This window comes from Rhinoderma darwinii, chromosome 7, assembly GCF_050947455.1.
Source record: "Rhinoderma darwinii isolate aRhiDar2 chromosome 7, aRhiDar2.hap1, whole genome shotgun sequence".
Taxonomy (NCBI): Eukaryota; Metazoa; Chordata; class Amphibia; order Anura; family Rhinodermatidae; genus Rhinoderma; species Rhinoderma darwinii.
The window spans coordinates 38,335,220-38,351,047 of NC_134693.1; the positions used below are offsets into that span (position 1 = coordinate 38,335,220).

A 15,828-nucleotide genomic window follows, 5' to 3' on the forward strand; every position below is an offset into this window, starting at 1 on the left:
CGGCTTCTAAATTAGGACATCCCTAATGCCACAAGGGCACAATATTATTTAGAGGTACCACCAGCTGGTGGGGCCACATGTAAGAAAGGCCAGGAGCCACATGTGGCTCCAAAACCACTGGTGGGGAAAACTGCACTAGGCCAACATCGTTTGCCTCATATATATATATTATGCATTTGCTTTATTAGTTTAACATATTGTATAGCAATATTTTATAGAATTCATGTTTGGGTGCAAAGACCGATATAGAACATATGCATTTCAGGGTAAGTTTAGCTTTAGAAGTACTCAGACACGTAGCACTAATGCACCTGTATATAGTCTCTTTTTATTGTACCCGTATATTCCGTAGTCTCTTTTCATTGTAGCTACGTCATAACTTCTGTGTGTTTGACAAACTGTAAAGGATAATTATCTGTCCTAGATCAAACTCTTATTGCACCCCAGTTTAGAGATCATTATTTATCCCAGTTACAGAAGGGTTTAACTACTTTTATCTTTGTATAAGAGATCTACTTAGAAAATAGATCTATACTCCGGAATGGTTGCTATGAAAGCAACTATATGCCTTACCTTTACTATGCTCTTCAACGGCATAGTCCCATGTGAAAACCGATGAACAAATATTGTTTCAATCAATCTTTTGATATAGTGGAACGAATGACAGCAGCATGCCAAGCTGTAGAGGAAAATACAATTCATCAGGAAGGTCAAAACAATCCATCTCAGAGTGGATCATCAGAACAATAGAATAATACCTCAATATGGTACTTACTGAACGACAGAGTGTGAACTCGATGTAAAAGCCTTGGCTAGTCCATAGAAAAAAGGCATCCGGAAGTAGAACAAAAAGTATACAAAAAGTGGCCCTGCATATTCTGTTAGAAAAACCTGGAGAAGGAGAAAAATCGTTTTAAGAAAGTGGCTGAGATTGGATGAGCCGTGTTCCTTATAACTTGTGTGGTTCTAAATCACCATCTTCGTCATAAATGGATTCAGTAGCTGCAATAATGTGAATGGTCATTTGAAGCCACACAATGTTCCTATGACCTGGCTAAAACAGCCTGAATGCAGGTACAGGGTCACATTTACACAATGATCCATTTGTAAGTTAGCCCTAATTTTAAAGGAAAACTCCACCTAAAAATGGAAATGTCTCATGCTCCACATATAAACTTTGCAGAAGTCCCCAATTTTCTCTTTGTGCACTCCCAAACAGTTGCCTCTGCTAACAGTAATGTCAGATCTCAGCTTCCATCCCCATCATTGTGTCTGCTTATTGGGTCTCATGAATCTAGAATGGAGGTCTGCTTATTGGGTCTCATGAATCTAGAATGGAGGTCTGCTTATTGGGTCTCGTGTATGAAAACTAAAAGCAGACAAGTGAATGGGACTAAGGTGCAATATAGGTCACAGCCCATGGACAAGAGTAACAATGAAAAAAAATGCAGACCCTATTTTCTTATCTCGTATAACAAGGGTTGTCCAGCTAAAAAAAAAAAAAAAAAAAAAAAAAAAAAAAAAAGTCTGGCAGCCACTTCTGAGCTAAAATAACAAATATGCCCATACTCATCACGTTTTAACCTTATGGAGGTGCAGCCAGTTTTTCGTCCCCGCCTTCCGAGTGCCACGACTTATTTTTTTGCGGGACGAGTGGCTTTTTTTGGGCGGGCGGGGGCGAAGACCATTTGAGCGAAAACATATGATACAGTATAAATTTTTATACAATTTCAGGGGGAGTAGGAAAATAAACAGCAATTCCGCCATGGTTTGTTTTATGGTTACAGCGCTCTGTATAAATGACATGCTGACTTTATTCTGCTGGTCAGTACGATTATGACAATACCAGACTTAAATGTTTTATGTTTTACTACTTTTCACAATACAAACACATACTTTGGGGTACGCATGACTGAGCGCTTTTTATAAAAAATTTTAGGGGAACAAAAAGCAGCAATTCTGAAATTGTGTTTGCAGCAGCAGCAGTCACCATGCGAGATAAATAATGTGCTAATGTTATAGTTCAGGTCGTTATGGCTGTGGCGATAAATATTCTGTATCCTTTTTATTGTTATATTTTTGACAAAAGAAAAACATTTTGTGTTTCTTTTTTTTGTATATATATTTTAAACATTTTATAACTTTACAAAAAAATAAATAAATGTTTCAGTCCCACTCGGGGACTAGACTATGTGATTGGTTGATCGCTCATATAATACACTACAATCCTTCTGTACTGCAAATTATTGTGCTTGTTAACATAATGCTGTCCGGCATTCTATTAGGCACTCCCTCTCCGATCCCGACTGTTCGAGCGAGGGGACTGTATAATACAGCTGGCATCCGCAAATGATAGTGCGAGCTCAGCTCCTGAGCCCGCACCATTACAGTGCCTGTAAATGTACAGCGGGATATGTAAACCCCTAAACTGCAGAGCTATTTATATATGACAGATATCGCCAAGAATTTAAAAGTTGGGTATGGGCATATTAATATATATATATATATATATATATATATATATATATATATTTTTTTTTTTATTTTTTTTTTTATTTTTTTTTGTTTAAAAAAGGCTGGAAAGTCCCTGTAAGTTATTACATAACGAATGCAGCAAAATGCAGAAATGAGGTTTGATATATTACCATAGTCCATCCAATCTGAGGACCTAAGTCTCTAAAATATAAGGTAGCTGTGGTGCCAACTGGAAGCTCTCTCAGGATTTCTTCATCTTTTAACGACCTTCCCTCTATATTCAAGACATGAAAATAGTTGTAAGTGTAAAGTGAATGATGTGATGTTCTGTCTCCATCTAAGCAATCATTGTCCTATTTTAAGGATATTGCAGTAGGAGAAAGTTTAAGCATTCGGATTATTTACATATATTGCAATAGCGCTACAGTGGAAGTCCCATTATCTGGGCCCATTAGTTTCCACATGTAAAAAATAGGCAGTTAACACTTTATGGTTTAAGGAAAATATTAACTTTTTTCAGAAACCTTTTATCTTTTAATTTATTTCTGAAAAATACTAGCCTGTTCAATAAAACACCGCTAATTATACATAATCTAGCAAAATGAAATCTCACATACAACAATGGGGATTCCGGATATTTGCCATATAAATGCCCAATGATGGTGTTCTGAATGGGAAGGTGGTCATCTTGCTATATGAACATTAATAAAAAGAAAACTAGAAAAGCAAATTTCTGCAAAATGTTAATTACTCCTATGGGAATTTCCCCTACATACTGGGGTCTAACCGTATTGATTGTCTTGCTGGATACCACTGAGGATCTGCAAGAGAAGAAATAAGCTTTAGCAACCAAAAAGCTAACAATTAAAATAGGAAAAAGTCATAATTAGAAAAGGTTGTATGCATAAAGTTAAATCTGAAAACTCACTTTTGCATTGAAGTTTTACTCCCCAAACTATAGACTCTTAATATTTTATTACTGGGAGTCCCACAATTGAGAGGATAGGGTTGGTCTGGTTCATGCAGAAAGTACAATTAACCTGGCATAATGAGCATGGTTTCTATGGAGTATCTTATTATAAATGGAGGAGGGCTGAAGGAAGAATGGTTATGCCTAGACCACTGTGCTTACTAGGGATTTACTGCATGGGCTGGACTAACGCCACCTCCAGGGATCCATGTTACAGGTGGGAGAGAGGTAGGGGGGACAACCAAACACGGGGTGGGGGAGGTTCCCTATTCAGCCATAATTGTCATTTTTTTGACTGGTGATTGGCTTTAATTATGACAAGTACTGTGGTTATTTTTTATTTATTTCTTGTGACAGATACAAGCGCTGCATTAACAGTTGGTGGTATTTTAGGCATTGACTAAACAAACCACCGTTTAGCAACATATATTATGAATGACAAGACATTCAGTTTAAAAGCAGATATCACCTTAAATAGTCCAGCATATTATGGGGACAGGTCCGCTGTAATGTTAGCCCAAACGGCACCACATTTTTTTTTATAAAAATTGTGCGTCATTTGGCTAATACAGGCTATGGCCGTATTTATAAGCGGAGTGCTCCTCCGTCACTCCCCAAAACCTCCTGCCCTCCTCACCAGTGACTGACCGCTACCACGTATACATGCAGGTAGACAAGAGCCCATCAGTCACTAGTGAGGGGAGCGCGAGGAGAGCTCCAGTCATGAATACGGCAGAGTCACAAGTAGGAGTTTGCTGTATTCTTTGTTGGGAATTATTAGCCAAACGGCATTCTCTTTTTGTGTCTTTTTCGGGTAATAGAACAATGGACCTGTCCCCAAAATATTGCACCCTTGATTAGGGAAGTATAATCAGATGACAGATACGCTTTAAAATAAAATTCCCGGATAGTGCAAAAATGTGGTTCCTTCAATAAGGGCCTGTTGTCCAGTTAACACACTACCACCATATTGGACTGTTGGTTAGATTGGCGTTTTGCTTTACGCCAGACATATTGGGACCTGTAACTTTTTTGATATGGGTTATTGAAAAACGGTTTTGTGTGTTTACCAAGGTACATAGGATTTACCATTACATTTTATTTAGAGATCAGAAAATATATGAAAGAACAGGGGACATATGGAAGGAGACCAGTTCTTTTTCACACCACTGTAATGCTGCATATTCTTATATGACCCAGCCTGACCGTGACTTCTCTGTCAGCTCATTCTAATGTTGGCTGCCAGCCTTGGCCGCTTGCCTAATGCCAACCATTGTCTTAGACTTCTTTGCTCTGTCTGATCAGAAATAATAACTACTGTATGTAAAGTCGTCCTGGGGCTAACTCAATACTAGTGGACATATCTAGTTCTATGGAAAATGGATATCTTAAATAGTACAGGTGATCATAATGGACGACTATCTTACCATTATTTATTGCAACCAAGAATGGTTAGACATTAAAATGATTACTGGACATTCAAGTAACCAAGCATGAAATCCTATATGATCAGAAGTCAAAATTAAAGCCATCTAAGTACTAATTGAATAAAACCTTATAGCGAGCTGAAACGCCGCAGCTTTTGGAATAAACACACCACTTTGTTCACGGAGTGCTGCCTGACTTTGGACTTAGTATTGATTACTAAGGTACTTTGAACCTGGTACCCCTCCAGGCGTGCACCAAGTATTTTTGATAGCTTATTTTTAGCTTGTTCAGTGCTGCTAGCATCTTCTCTATTTGCATAAGTATGAGGACTGATGAGATGCTCTGAAGGAAGTATGCTGTAATCCTCATTCAGGCTGCCAAATTATATGTAAATAAAAAGGCACCGCACGATCGTGGCACACAAGTTCAGTGCGCGTGAGTATGTGGCATCTCCCAATCAGGTCTAGTTTTATATTAATATAAATGTATTGTACCCTTTGATGATCTGGTGCACTAGGAAGGGGCAGGGTGTGTTCTAGTAGGCAATGCCTCTAGGTTTATAGAGAGCATCACGAGTTAAACATTTTTATTGTACCTATTAAAATGGTATTCCGGTTTCAGCAAAAAAAGAAAATACAAATCTGTTTAATTAAGTCTCTTTGGTGTTTTTTTCCCCCCAAGATCTCTGCTTGCTTTTATTCAACAGCAAAAGTTTACTTCTAGTGGATAAAATAAAAATTGTCCTGGTCATGTGACTGATTATAGTACAGTTAGAGTTTTCTTGTAAGGGGCCAGGCACCGCTTTGTCCATCATAGGACCAAAGTTAGATTTTTATCACCTGTAAGCAAAATAAAAAATGACGGTTTCTATTGAATAACAGCAAGCAGAGATTTTGAAAACCATAAGTTGATTAGAAAATTATAACTTTTCAATACACAATGAATCTATTCGCTGAACCTAGATTCCCCCTTTAATTAGTATGCCTTATATCAGTCTGCGGTTAGCAATGTTTTAAAAAACCTTTATCAATACACACTGTACTCCCGCATTTAATTTGAACGTACGGTTCTTTGCATAGACGGAAATCGGCTTCAAGGTTTTAAAAAACACAAATTTTCTTAATAGAAGTTTTTTTTCTATTACAACAAGGAAACTCCATTCACTTAAATTAAAAAAAAATTAAAAAAATAAAAACCCCACTGAATACCAAAATCTATTTGTCTCCATGAAAAACTGACATTTTGGAGTGAAGATGGACAGTTCCAATTGTTACTTCATTTCGGAACCCAGGAAGAAACACAAAAGGTCCACATGCCTTATTCTAATGAGGGCACTCAAGCATGTCCCATAATCGTGGATATATAGAGATATACACAATTGTTATGGCGTATCATCTTTAGACCCCCTCAATAAAGCGGTTTGCTAGGAAGAGACGAGTGTGTTAAACTGAATGGCACATTACAGGGAAACTGGTAAGAAGATGATGAGTGTCTTATGAAAATTCTCTCCTTATCTTTTTACTAGGCAGTGACCCAAATATACTCGTGCCATTGCTTAGCAACAGGCGCTACAGTATGCGGGTCACAATCCTTTGTCATTTTCTGCAGAAGGGATGATGGTTTTTACGGATGATGTTCCATCAAAACTTCCAGATCAGTTTGTAACAAATCAGTGTATAGCCGCAGAGATTCAGGCAGAAGTTATTGTGTGCCGTTTTGTCACACGAAGGGAAGAGGTCATATTGACTTCTGAGTAATCATATTTATTTTTAATATATTGTGGTTTTGAGGAGGACAGGGGAGGACATCCTGTCATTCACATGTAGGTTTTTTTTCTAACTTCCAATTCTCAAAAAAACAAACACCTTAAAAGAAATAGAAACACATACAAAATGTTAATACTTACAACATTTATGAAACATCAATTTGATGTCGTTAACTGTAAGATTTGGTTCTACCTATACAAAATGAAAAATAAAAACAGTGAATTAGAAATTAAAATTCTACCTAACTCTACTGCCACCAATCACGTGAATGAAAATGTAGGATCCCATTAAAAAGAGCTTTCCAGGGATGAAAATTATATATATTTATATATTTTTTTTATTATAATTTTTTTTTTTTTCCCCAGAGGCGTACCATTTACAGGATATCATGTGGATATGCCATAAACACCTAAAGTGCAAATATTCGGAAAGTTACTTTTTCAGGAGTCATATGGGTGTTGGATAACTTTGTTCCCTAATTAAATGTAATAATTCCAAAATGATATTAAATATTTACACAACTTTCCTTTGTCTGACATTACATTTAGTTTGAAAAATCAAAAACCATTCCATGTTACAAATAAGCAGCAATTGGGGTACTTGTGAAATACTTTTTTCACATAACACCTGGATGCCGAATGTTTTTTTTTCTTTTGCTTCTAACAACTTCTGCCATTATAGACAGCAGACCTTACCATCTTGTCATATGTTTTGTTTTTCAAACGAACGTTCCCTATACAAAATATTTCAAGTCATGTCAAGCAAGTTTTAGGTGTTCATATAATATGTGTGCTCCTCTTATGTAGATGAATTACAGAGTAAATGAATCTGCTCTTCCATTTTAGTTCCCCTGCTTAGCTCACATTCCCAAGTCAAGTCGCAGGTTAGACTGTATCTTGGTTTTAGGCCGGACTACATATTGACTTTGGATAAAATCCATACTTTATGTGAAATCAATGAAAACGTTGCATTACACATCACAATACCATGAGTTATTTGTATTAACATCTATTGACTACAACTTTTGCCAATTGTCAAACAACATTGCATTGTGGAAAAGTTCTGGTTAGCGGATTAGGCTTCGTTCACATCTGCATTGGAGGCTTAATCAGGGTCCTTAGTCACAGATCCGGTCAAAAATGCGGGACAAAATAGTGCAGCAACGGACACCAATGGGTGCAATGGTGTCAGTCATGCAACTGCTCCAGTGATTACAGTATTTTCATTGTTCTGCTCCTATGAGAGCAGAGCAACGAAAACACCAAGCACATTTGTGAACGAAGGCTTCAACGATCAAGTCATTAAAAAAAAAAAAGTTGATCTTGTCTGAGATCTTACCTTATCTAGAAAGCACAATTGCTGCTTTGTTTTGCAATCTAGGATTTCCACCTGAAATGGATGTTGAAATTTATAAACACATTTACATGGTTCAATAACAGGAATGGTCGCTAACTTTTCCGCAAACGTTGCATAAATAAATAGTACAAGCAAATATAAGAAACTTTGTAATATATCTTATTAGAGAAAAATGCCTCCCTTTCTCACTTATCAGGCTCCCCAATCCCAACTGTTCACTCGCTCCGAATTAACGGATAAATCCATCTCCTATAGATGAGACGGATACTAAAGGATCAGGTTACAGCTGCCCATAGAAGTCTATGAAAAGGAAAGCGGAAGACGAGAGCATAGTGAGACACACAGACGCTGCTGCAGCTTCTAGTGAATGTTATATCTCACCCCAGTGCTGGATTCACAGCTACACTGCTCATTACTGCAGTTTAACGTCCTCCACGTTGCTGCAGTTTCTGTTGGTGTGCTAAAAAGATATATGAAAGAGAACATCCGGTTTCCCTTTGTGAGCTGCGTATGGCAGACATGATAGACTGCACCCAGGGAAAACTGAGAATAGTCATAAGTCATATCATGGCCAGAAATAGTGTTAATTCTCATGTACACACACACACAACTTATTTTCAGAAGTCACCTGAAAGGCTCAATACGCCATACCTACCAACTTATTATTGAAAAGAGGGATAACTGATGCGGCAATTTTTTTTCCCCCCCATTAAGCCATGGCTCTAAACCCACCCAATCCCCGCCAATACATATCCAGTTCAGCCCACACAGTATAATGCCCCTATAGCTGCGCCCAGAAAGTATAATAACACTTTAGCTGCCCCCACACAGTATAAAGTCCCCATAGCTGCCCACACACAGTAGAATGCCCCTATAGCTGCCCCACACCGTATAATGCCCTTCTAGCTGCCCCCCACTGTACAATGCACCTATAGCTTCTATTGTGCCTGATGTCATCGCTGACGCCCGGATGGTCGGCATTGCGGGGCAAGTGCGCAGTACACAAAGTCTCTGTGATTCATCAATTTGCGCCTGCTGTGAAGGGCTCTCTGGCACCACACCCAGACAAAAGGCTTTGAGCACCTATAGCTGCCTGCCAGACAGTATAAAGCCCCCATAATGCCTAATAAAGATATAATAAATACTCACATAACCCTGTTCCCACGACGATTGGAGGAAATCCCTCGGCAGAACTCCTCTGATCACTGCTATGTGTAGCTGGGCGCAGACAGGCGTGATGACATCACTGCATCGCACCCGTCTATGCAGAGCCGCTCACGGCTGGCGTTACATAGTGAATAGTGGAGTAGGGAGCGGACAGCGGAATTCCACCATTGAATTAAACTGTATCTGCGTTCAGAGTTTAAACCAGGACATGCCACCTTCTCCCGCAACAGTGGGACACTGCCCGGATTCCGGGACGGTCTGCTGGATCCGGGATGATTGGAAGATATGGGTACGCTTTTAACGCCTAATAGAACATGACTGGTGACCACAGTGCTCTTTAACGGGCAGGAACAAGAACAGCGAACGCAGCTTTAGATCACCAGTGCCATGTGCACAGAGCCTGTATCGCAGTGCAAGGAGTCCCTACAGTCAAAAGCAGTGTATTAGAGGTATTCTCCCCTTGCAGCAATGGGGTGAACATCTTTGTAATACAGCATCCGATGAAACATGGTTCGATTATTTTTTGTTTTAGATTCTGTATGAAACAGTGTGAAGAGAAAAAAAAAAATCCTTTTGTCTACATATTAAAATCGGAGGCATACGGAGGTAAAGTAGGGCCCCATACACTTCTATGCCATATTATGGCTCCGTACAACTCAGGTTTAGCAAGCCATGATGGGCATGAGCCCTTAGGGTCAATGCATATTATGTGCGGTTTTGCCACGCATACTTGTGTGCGGCAAAACCCTGCAATGTAATACAGTGCCAGCATAGTCAATGAGATTCCAGGAAATCTCACGTACAAGCTGCAGTATTTTTCTGCATGTAAATGGACCTGCGGTGCGGATTTTAAAATCTGCAGCATGTCAATTTATTTTGCGTTTCCACTTGTGAATTGTATCCGCCTAGTGGAGGAAAGAAAAAAAAAACACACCAAAATCCACAGCATGAAAACTATTGTGCGTTTTTTTTATCTGAGAACTTCCAGCTACGCAATGTGTGCATGTAACCTTGCAGTGAGGACATAACCAAACAAATCCACATCTTTGCATCCCAGACCCTGCCTTTTTTTTTTTTTTTTAAAGTAGAGTTCGGCTTTAACTGCAGTCAAAACACAATATTTACTACAAAATATTCTAGCTTTTCAACAATCTGAAAAACAAATAGACAAAAGTGTATTTTTTTATGACAAAACTTTAATTTTTTGAAGTTTAAAGATAAAAAAAAACTGTGATCTGTAAATGAAAGCACACCAACTATTATTGGTTTTGAGTCCGGAGTATATGTGAGTACAACCTAGTGATATATCATAAAAGTGGCATCACCCTCACCTTCCTGCAATTCCACTTTTTCTGCCTGCAGTCAGAATAATAGAATAGAAAACAAGGAGGAAGGGGATGCAGCTGCAGTTTATTATGTCTGCAAGAGAGAAGGGGAAATAGAAGTGGGATGACATCTAATTGGCTAAGAGTACTGATCACAACACCGGCATAACAGTGCACCAAGAAGCAGGGCCATCTTTTAGATGGGGCAAGCAGGGCCTGTGCGTGTATTAACCCCTTAATGACCAGCCTATTTTGGACCTTAATGACCAAGCTATTTTTTACGTTTTTCAATCGTCGCATTCCAAGAGCTATAACCTTCTTATTTTTGCATCTACATAGCTGTATAAGGTCTTGTTTTTTGCGGGACAAGTTGTATTTTTTAATAGCACCATTTTTAGGTACATATTATTTATTGATTAACTTTTATTAACTTTTTTTTGGGGGGGGAATAGAAAAAAATCTGAAATTTCGCCACTCTTTTTTGCGTCCTAAATCTACGCCGTTTACCGTGTGGTATAAATAACACAATAACTTTATTCAGCGGGTTGTTACGATTGCAACGATACCAAATTTGTATAGTTTTTGTATGTTTTACTACTTTTACACAGTAAAACGCTTTTTTTTCAAAATGATTTGTTTTTGTGTCTCCATATTTGAAGAGCCGTAACGTTTTTATTTTTTCGCCGATGCGGTTGTATGAGGGCTTTTTTTTTGCGGGAAGACTTGAAGTTTTTATTGGTACCATTTTGGAGTAGATGCGACTTTTTGATCACTTTTTATTAAATTTTTTTAAAGTCAGTATTCACAGAAAACAGCAATTTTTCCATAGTTTTTTATTATTTTTTTTACGGCGTTCACCGTGCGGGTTAAATAATGTAATAGATTTATAGTCGGGGTCGTTACGGACGCGGCGATACCAAATATGTGTAACTTTTTAACTTTATTTTGTTTTTTTAATAGCAAAGCAGTTTGTAAGGGGAAAAGCTGGGTTTTTCATTTTTTTTCACATTTTTTTTAAAATTAACTTTATTAAACTTTTTTTTCACTTTTTTACTAGTCCCATTAGGGGACTATAATATGCGATTCTCCGATCGCTATTATAATACACTGCAATACTTTTGTATTGCAGTGTATTACTGCCTGGCCGTTTAACACGGACAGGCATCTGCTAGGTCATGCCTCCGGCATGATCTAGCAGGCAGTCGCTCCAGGCAGACCTGGGGGCCTTTATTAGACCCCCGGCTGCCATTAGAGACACAGACATTCGGCGATCGTATCGCCGGGTGTCGGTGGGAGAGAGAGGGAGCTCCTTCCCTCTCTCCAAAACCACTCAGATGCGGTGCTCGCTATTGAGCACCGCATCTGAGGGGTTAAACGTGTGAGATCGATACTAATATCGATCTCACACGGCAGAGCAGGGACGCTCCCAGCCCTCAGCTGCCTCTAGCAGCTGAGAGCAGGGAGATCTGACAGTTCCCTGCTCTGTTTACTTATTCCGATGCCGCGACGTAAAAAGTCTATGGCATCGGAATAAGGCCCGTTAGTGACCGACGTAGAAACACGATGGGCCGGTCACTAACGGGTTAACAGTTACTGTAGTAATTGGAGCATATTTTGTAAACTACACGAGCTTGTTAATACAGTAACTGGAAGGTTAAAGAGGCTCTGTCACCAGATTTTGCAACCCCTATCTCCTATTGCAGCAGATCGGCGCTGCAATGTAGATTACAGTAACGTTTTTATTTTTAAAAAAAGAGCATTTTTGGCCAAGTTATGACCATTTTTGTAGTTATGCAAATGAGGCTTGCAAAAGTCCAAGTGGGTGTGTTTAAAAGTAAAAGTCCAAGTGGGCGTGTATTATGTGCGTACATCGGGGCGTTTTTAATACTTTTACTAGCTGGGCGTTCTGATGAGAAGTATCATCCACTTCTCTTCAGAACGCCCAGCTTCTGGCAGTGCAGATCTGTGACGTCACTCACAGGTCCTGCATCGTGTCGGACACATCGGCACCAGAGGCTACAGTTGATTCTGCAGCAGCATCAGCGTTTGCAGGTAAGTAGCTACATCGACTTACCTGCTAACGCCGATGCTGCTGCAGAATCATCTGTAGCCTCTGGTGCCGATGTGTCCTCGCTCGTCTGACACGATGCAGGACCTGTGAGTGACGTCACAGCGTGATCTGGCAGAAGCTGGGCGTTCTGAAGCGAAGTGGATGATACTTCTCGTCAGAGCACCCAGCTAGTAAAAGTATTAAAAACGCCCCGATGTACGCACATAATACACGCCCACTTGGACTTTTACTTTTAAACACACCCACTTGGACTTTTGCAAGCCTCATTTGCATAACTACAAAAATGGTCATAACTTGGCCAAAAATGCTCTTTTTTTAAAAATAAAAACGTTACTGTAATCTACATTGCAGCGCCGATCTGCTGCAATAGGAGATAGGGGTTGCAAAATCTGGTGACAGAGCCTCTTTAACCTTCCAGTTTCTGAGTCGGGTACTCTTTAACTTCGGGTGCAACAATGGGTTCTGATGCCGTTCAGAGTCAGGGCATTATATGTGCGGTGCACAAAGTCCTTATGCCGAATGGGATCAGGACCTAGGGTTGCCTCCGGAGGTGAATATATATATATATATATATATATATATATATATATATATATGACGGTTACAGTCTGCATGGGGCCCTGTATCTAAGCCGGTCATGTGTGATGCTGTCTGCATGGGGCCCTGTATCTAAGCCTATCTGCTGAGCTGCTGCATCTAACCCCATCAGGTGTATTACGGTCTACTGGGGCCCTGTATCTAAGCAGATCAGGTATTCATGAAATTTAAACAAAAAAAAAAACAAAACAGCACGGAGTCACCCCCACAAATTCTCAACTAGTGCGTGGCCGGGCAATCTGGTGGCCGATTTTCCCTAAAGCAAGCGGACCCCACACTAAGTCCACCTGTTCTTGTGGAAATCAGTCTGGGCTGTGTAACTCTGGGACTCATTGAGGCAGGCCACGATGTTCATTTGATTATTTATTTACTGGTATATTCTTTAACAGAGCACAGTAAATGGTCAACGTTTCATGGCATTCATATATTTTTCATTCTCTTTCTTTGCTGGATCGTAGAATTCTCACAACATTGGTGATTTTTGTGAAGTGCAGGGGGCCCAACATTAACCCTTGCCCTGGGCCCCAAAAATGCTATGGTACGGTCATGCCAGGAAGAGCTTGTCCACTCAGCAGGCATGGCGAGAAATAAAAAAAAAAATTATATATATATATATATAATCTCAAATTCGAGCAAGGAGGCATAAGGGTCGCCATGCGTCTCCCTTAGCTGTTCTTAGGGCAGCTTAAAATGGCGGCAGCCACATGTCGCTGCGCCCATAAGTCTAAGGTGGGCTGGGTAGGAAGCCCATCTGTAGTGAAAAGGGGCGTTTCGGTAGGAAAATGATTAGTTGGCTAGGTAAAGTGGGCGGGGAGAGGGGGATAGATAAGGGGCAGCCGGGTAAGGGGCTAGTCAGTTGCTGGAAGAACACAAAGATAAATGTTGTTTCTGTTTACAGGGAAAAGCAAGAGTGGATTGTGCGGACGAGACCAGAGAAGATGAGCAGGACTACAGAGAACATGATTGTCTGAGCTGGGAGTTTCTCAAATGGAGGGGCAGAAAAGGAGGATAGAGTCCCCAGAACGTTCTGGCAAGCCAGCAAACCCGGTAGGGCTCTGTTCACATCTGCGTTGGGGTCCCGTTCTGATGCTCGGTCTGAGCTTTCCGTCAGAACGAGATCCTGAACAGATGCAAACGGAAACCAGAGGTTTCCATTTTCATCACCATTGATTTCAATGGTGACGGATCCGGTGCCCATGGTTTCCGTTTGTCTCTGTTGTGCACCGGATCCGTCATTTTGGCAGAAGCAATAGCGAAGTCTTCCAATAGGGAGTGTCGCGTTGTGTGCTTAATTTAAAGCATTCGGTACCTGCTTAAATTAGTGTTTATTATATTACCTGGGCAGGGTCTGCATGCATGGGTGGCATTGGATACTCGCAGAATGTTTTGTGATTACAGGACTCAAGGGAAGCAGTGAAAGTCGCCAGGATTTCGCCATTTATAGAGCGCCTACAGGTCATGAAGCACAAGGATCTGGACTTGGCAGGGTAATGGTATCTTCATAGGAGAAGGTGTACATTTGTCAGATAAGGGTGGTATGGTCAGGTAGCCACAAAGATTGGTCAGGATGATCAGCAGCTACCTTGGGGACCAGCTGGGAGCAGATGAGAATGGCTGGCTGAAAAAATGGGCTTTGCGGTGCAGCACAAGCACTTGGGCTGTAAGGGACGTTCAGACAGGATGGTCTTCTCAACATCAGAGGCAAAGTAAGGCAGTTGGCGGAGCCCTACTTTTTGTGGCGGGATTGCGGCACTTCACATACACGGAGTCGGTAGCTATGGATCACGGTGAGCATGAAATATAACAGAAATTTCAGGGCAGAGCAGGTACCAGGGGTTAACAATGCCATCACGGATGCCCGATCGAGGGTGAAGTGGGAAACTTTATTTTCTTTTGGTGCCCAATGCACAGAAATATGGGGGAGTGTGTCCTAACCATCTTTGCCAGTTTTTGACCCAATTTTAGAACAGCTTATCGAAAATCCATTGGAGGCTAGTACCTAACAGGGGAGCTTGCAAAAGAGGTGAGGAAGTCATCAGCAGCCAATGTATTGGGAACACAGTATGGAGCATGTGGAAAATGCTTGGGTGTAGGAATGCCTGGATCCTGGGTCATTCCTTTGTGTAAGGGGCTGCAGAGAGGGCACAAAGGAAGCCATACGGTTAGCACTTCGGAATGTTTGACCAGAAGGATTAAAACAAGGGGCCACGGGAAGAGAGGGTCTGCAGCAGTCACAGATGAGGCGTCTCATTGAGATTATTAAAAGGTGGCAGTAGCCCATTTGCCAAGGTATTACATGCAGGTCGGCGCCAACTACATCACAAGCAAAGATGTTGGATTTGGTACAGGAAGTAATGGTAGACTGTCAGCCCGGAGGCTGGATTCGAAGGTGTTTTGGTTGGAAACCATACAGTGGAGTGTATGGAGATAAGCAAGGTCTACATTGGGGGAAAAAAAAAGTAGGCTGCAGTGTCCCGGCTCAGAGTGTGGTGTCGCGATTGGTCGGGCTCCTCTTATCGCTAGGTTTATTGGATTAATAAAGTTTTGCCGTTTTGTCAAAGAAGGTGTGTCATGTGATTTCTCCTAGGGGTTGGCGAAAAAGCTAGGCGAAACAGCATGTGTGCTCCTTATAAACATTCTAATATATTTTTATGGGGCTATCTAGAAAAATAC

At 40.6% G+C, this 15,828-nt stretch overlaps 1 protein-coding gene across 1 annotated transcript in view; it reads right to left on the bottom strand.

The window, feature by feature from the left end:
* The window catches only part of LOC142657804 (very-long-chain enoyl-CoA reductase-like), a 74,681-nt gene that overhangs the window by 19,322 nt on the left and 39,531 nt on the right, over positions 1-15,828 (bottom strand). The window contains exons 2-7 of the mRNA XM_075833189.1: positions 7,978-8,028; positions 6,780-6,831; positions 3,252-3,296; positions 2,646-2,749; positions 776-891; positions 574-679 (exon numbers count right to left, since the gene is read on the bottom strand). Coding sequence (XP_075689304.1) covers positions 574-679; positions 776-891; positions 2,646-2,749; positions 3,252-3,296; positions 6,780-6,831; positions 7,978-8,028 — 474 coding nt within the window. The remainder of the gene's footprint in view (positions 1-573; positions 680-775; positions 892-2,645; positions 2,750-3,251; positions 3,297-6,779; positions 6,832-7,977; positions 8,029-15,828) is intronic.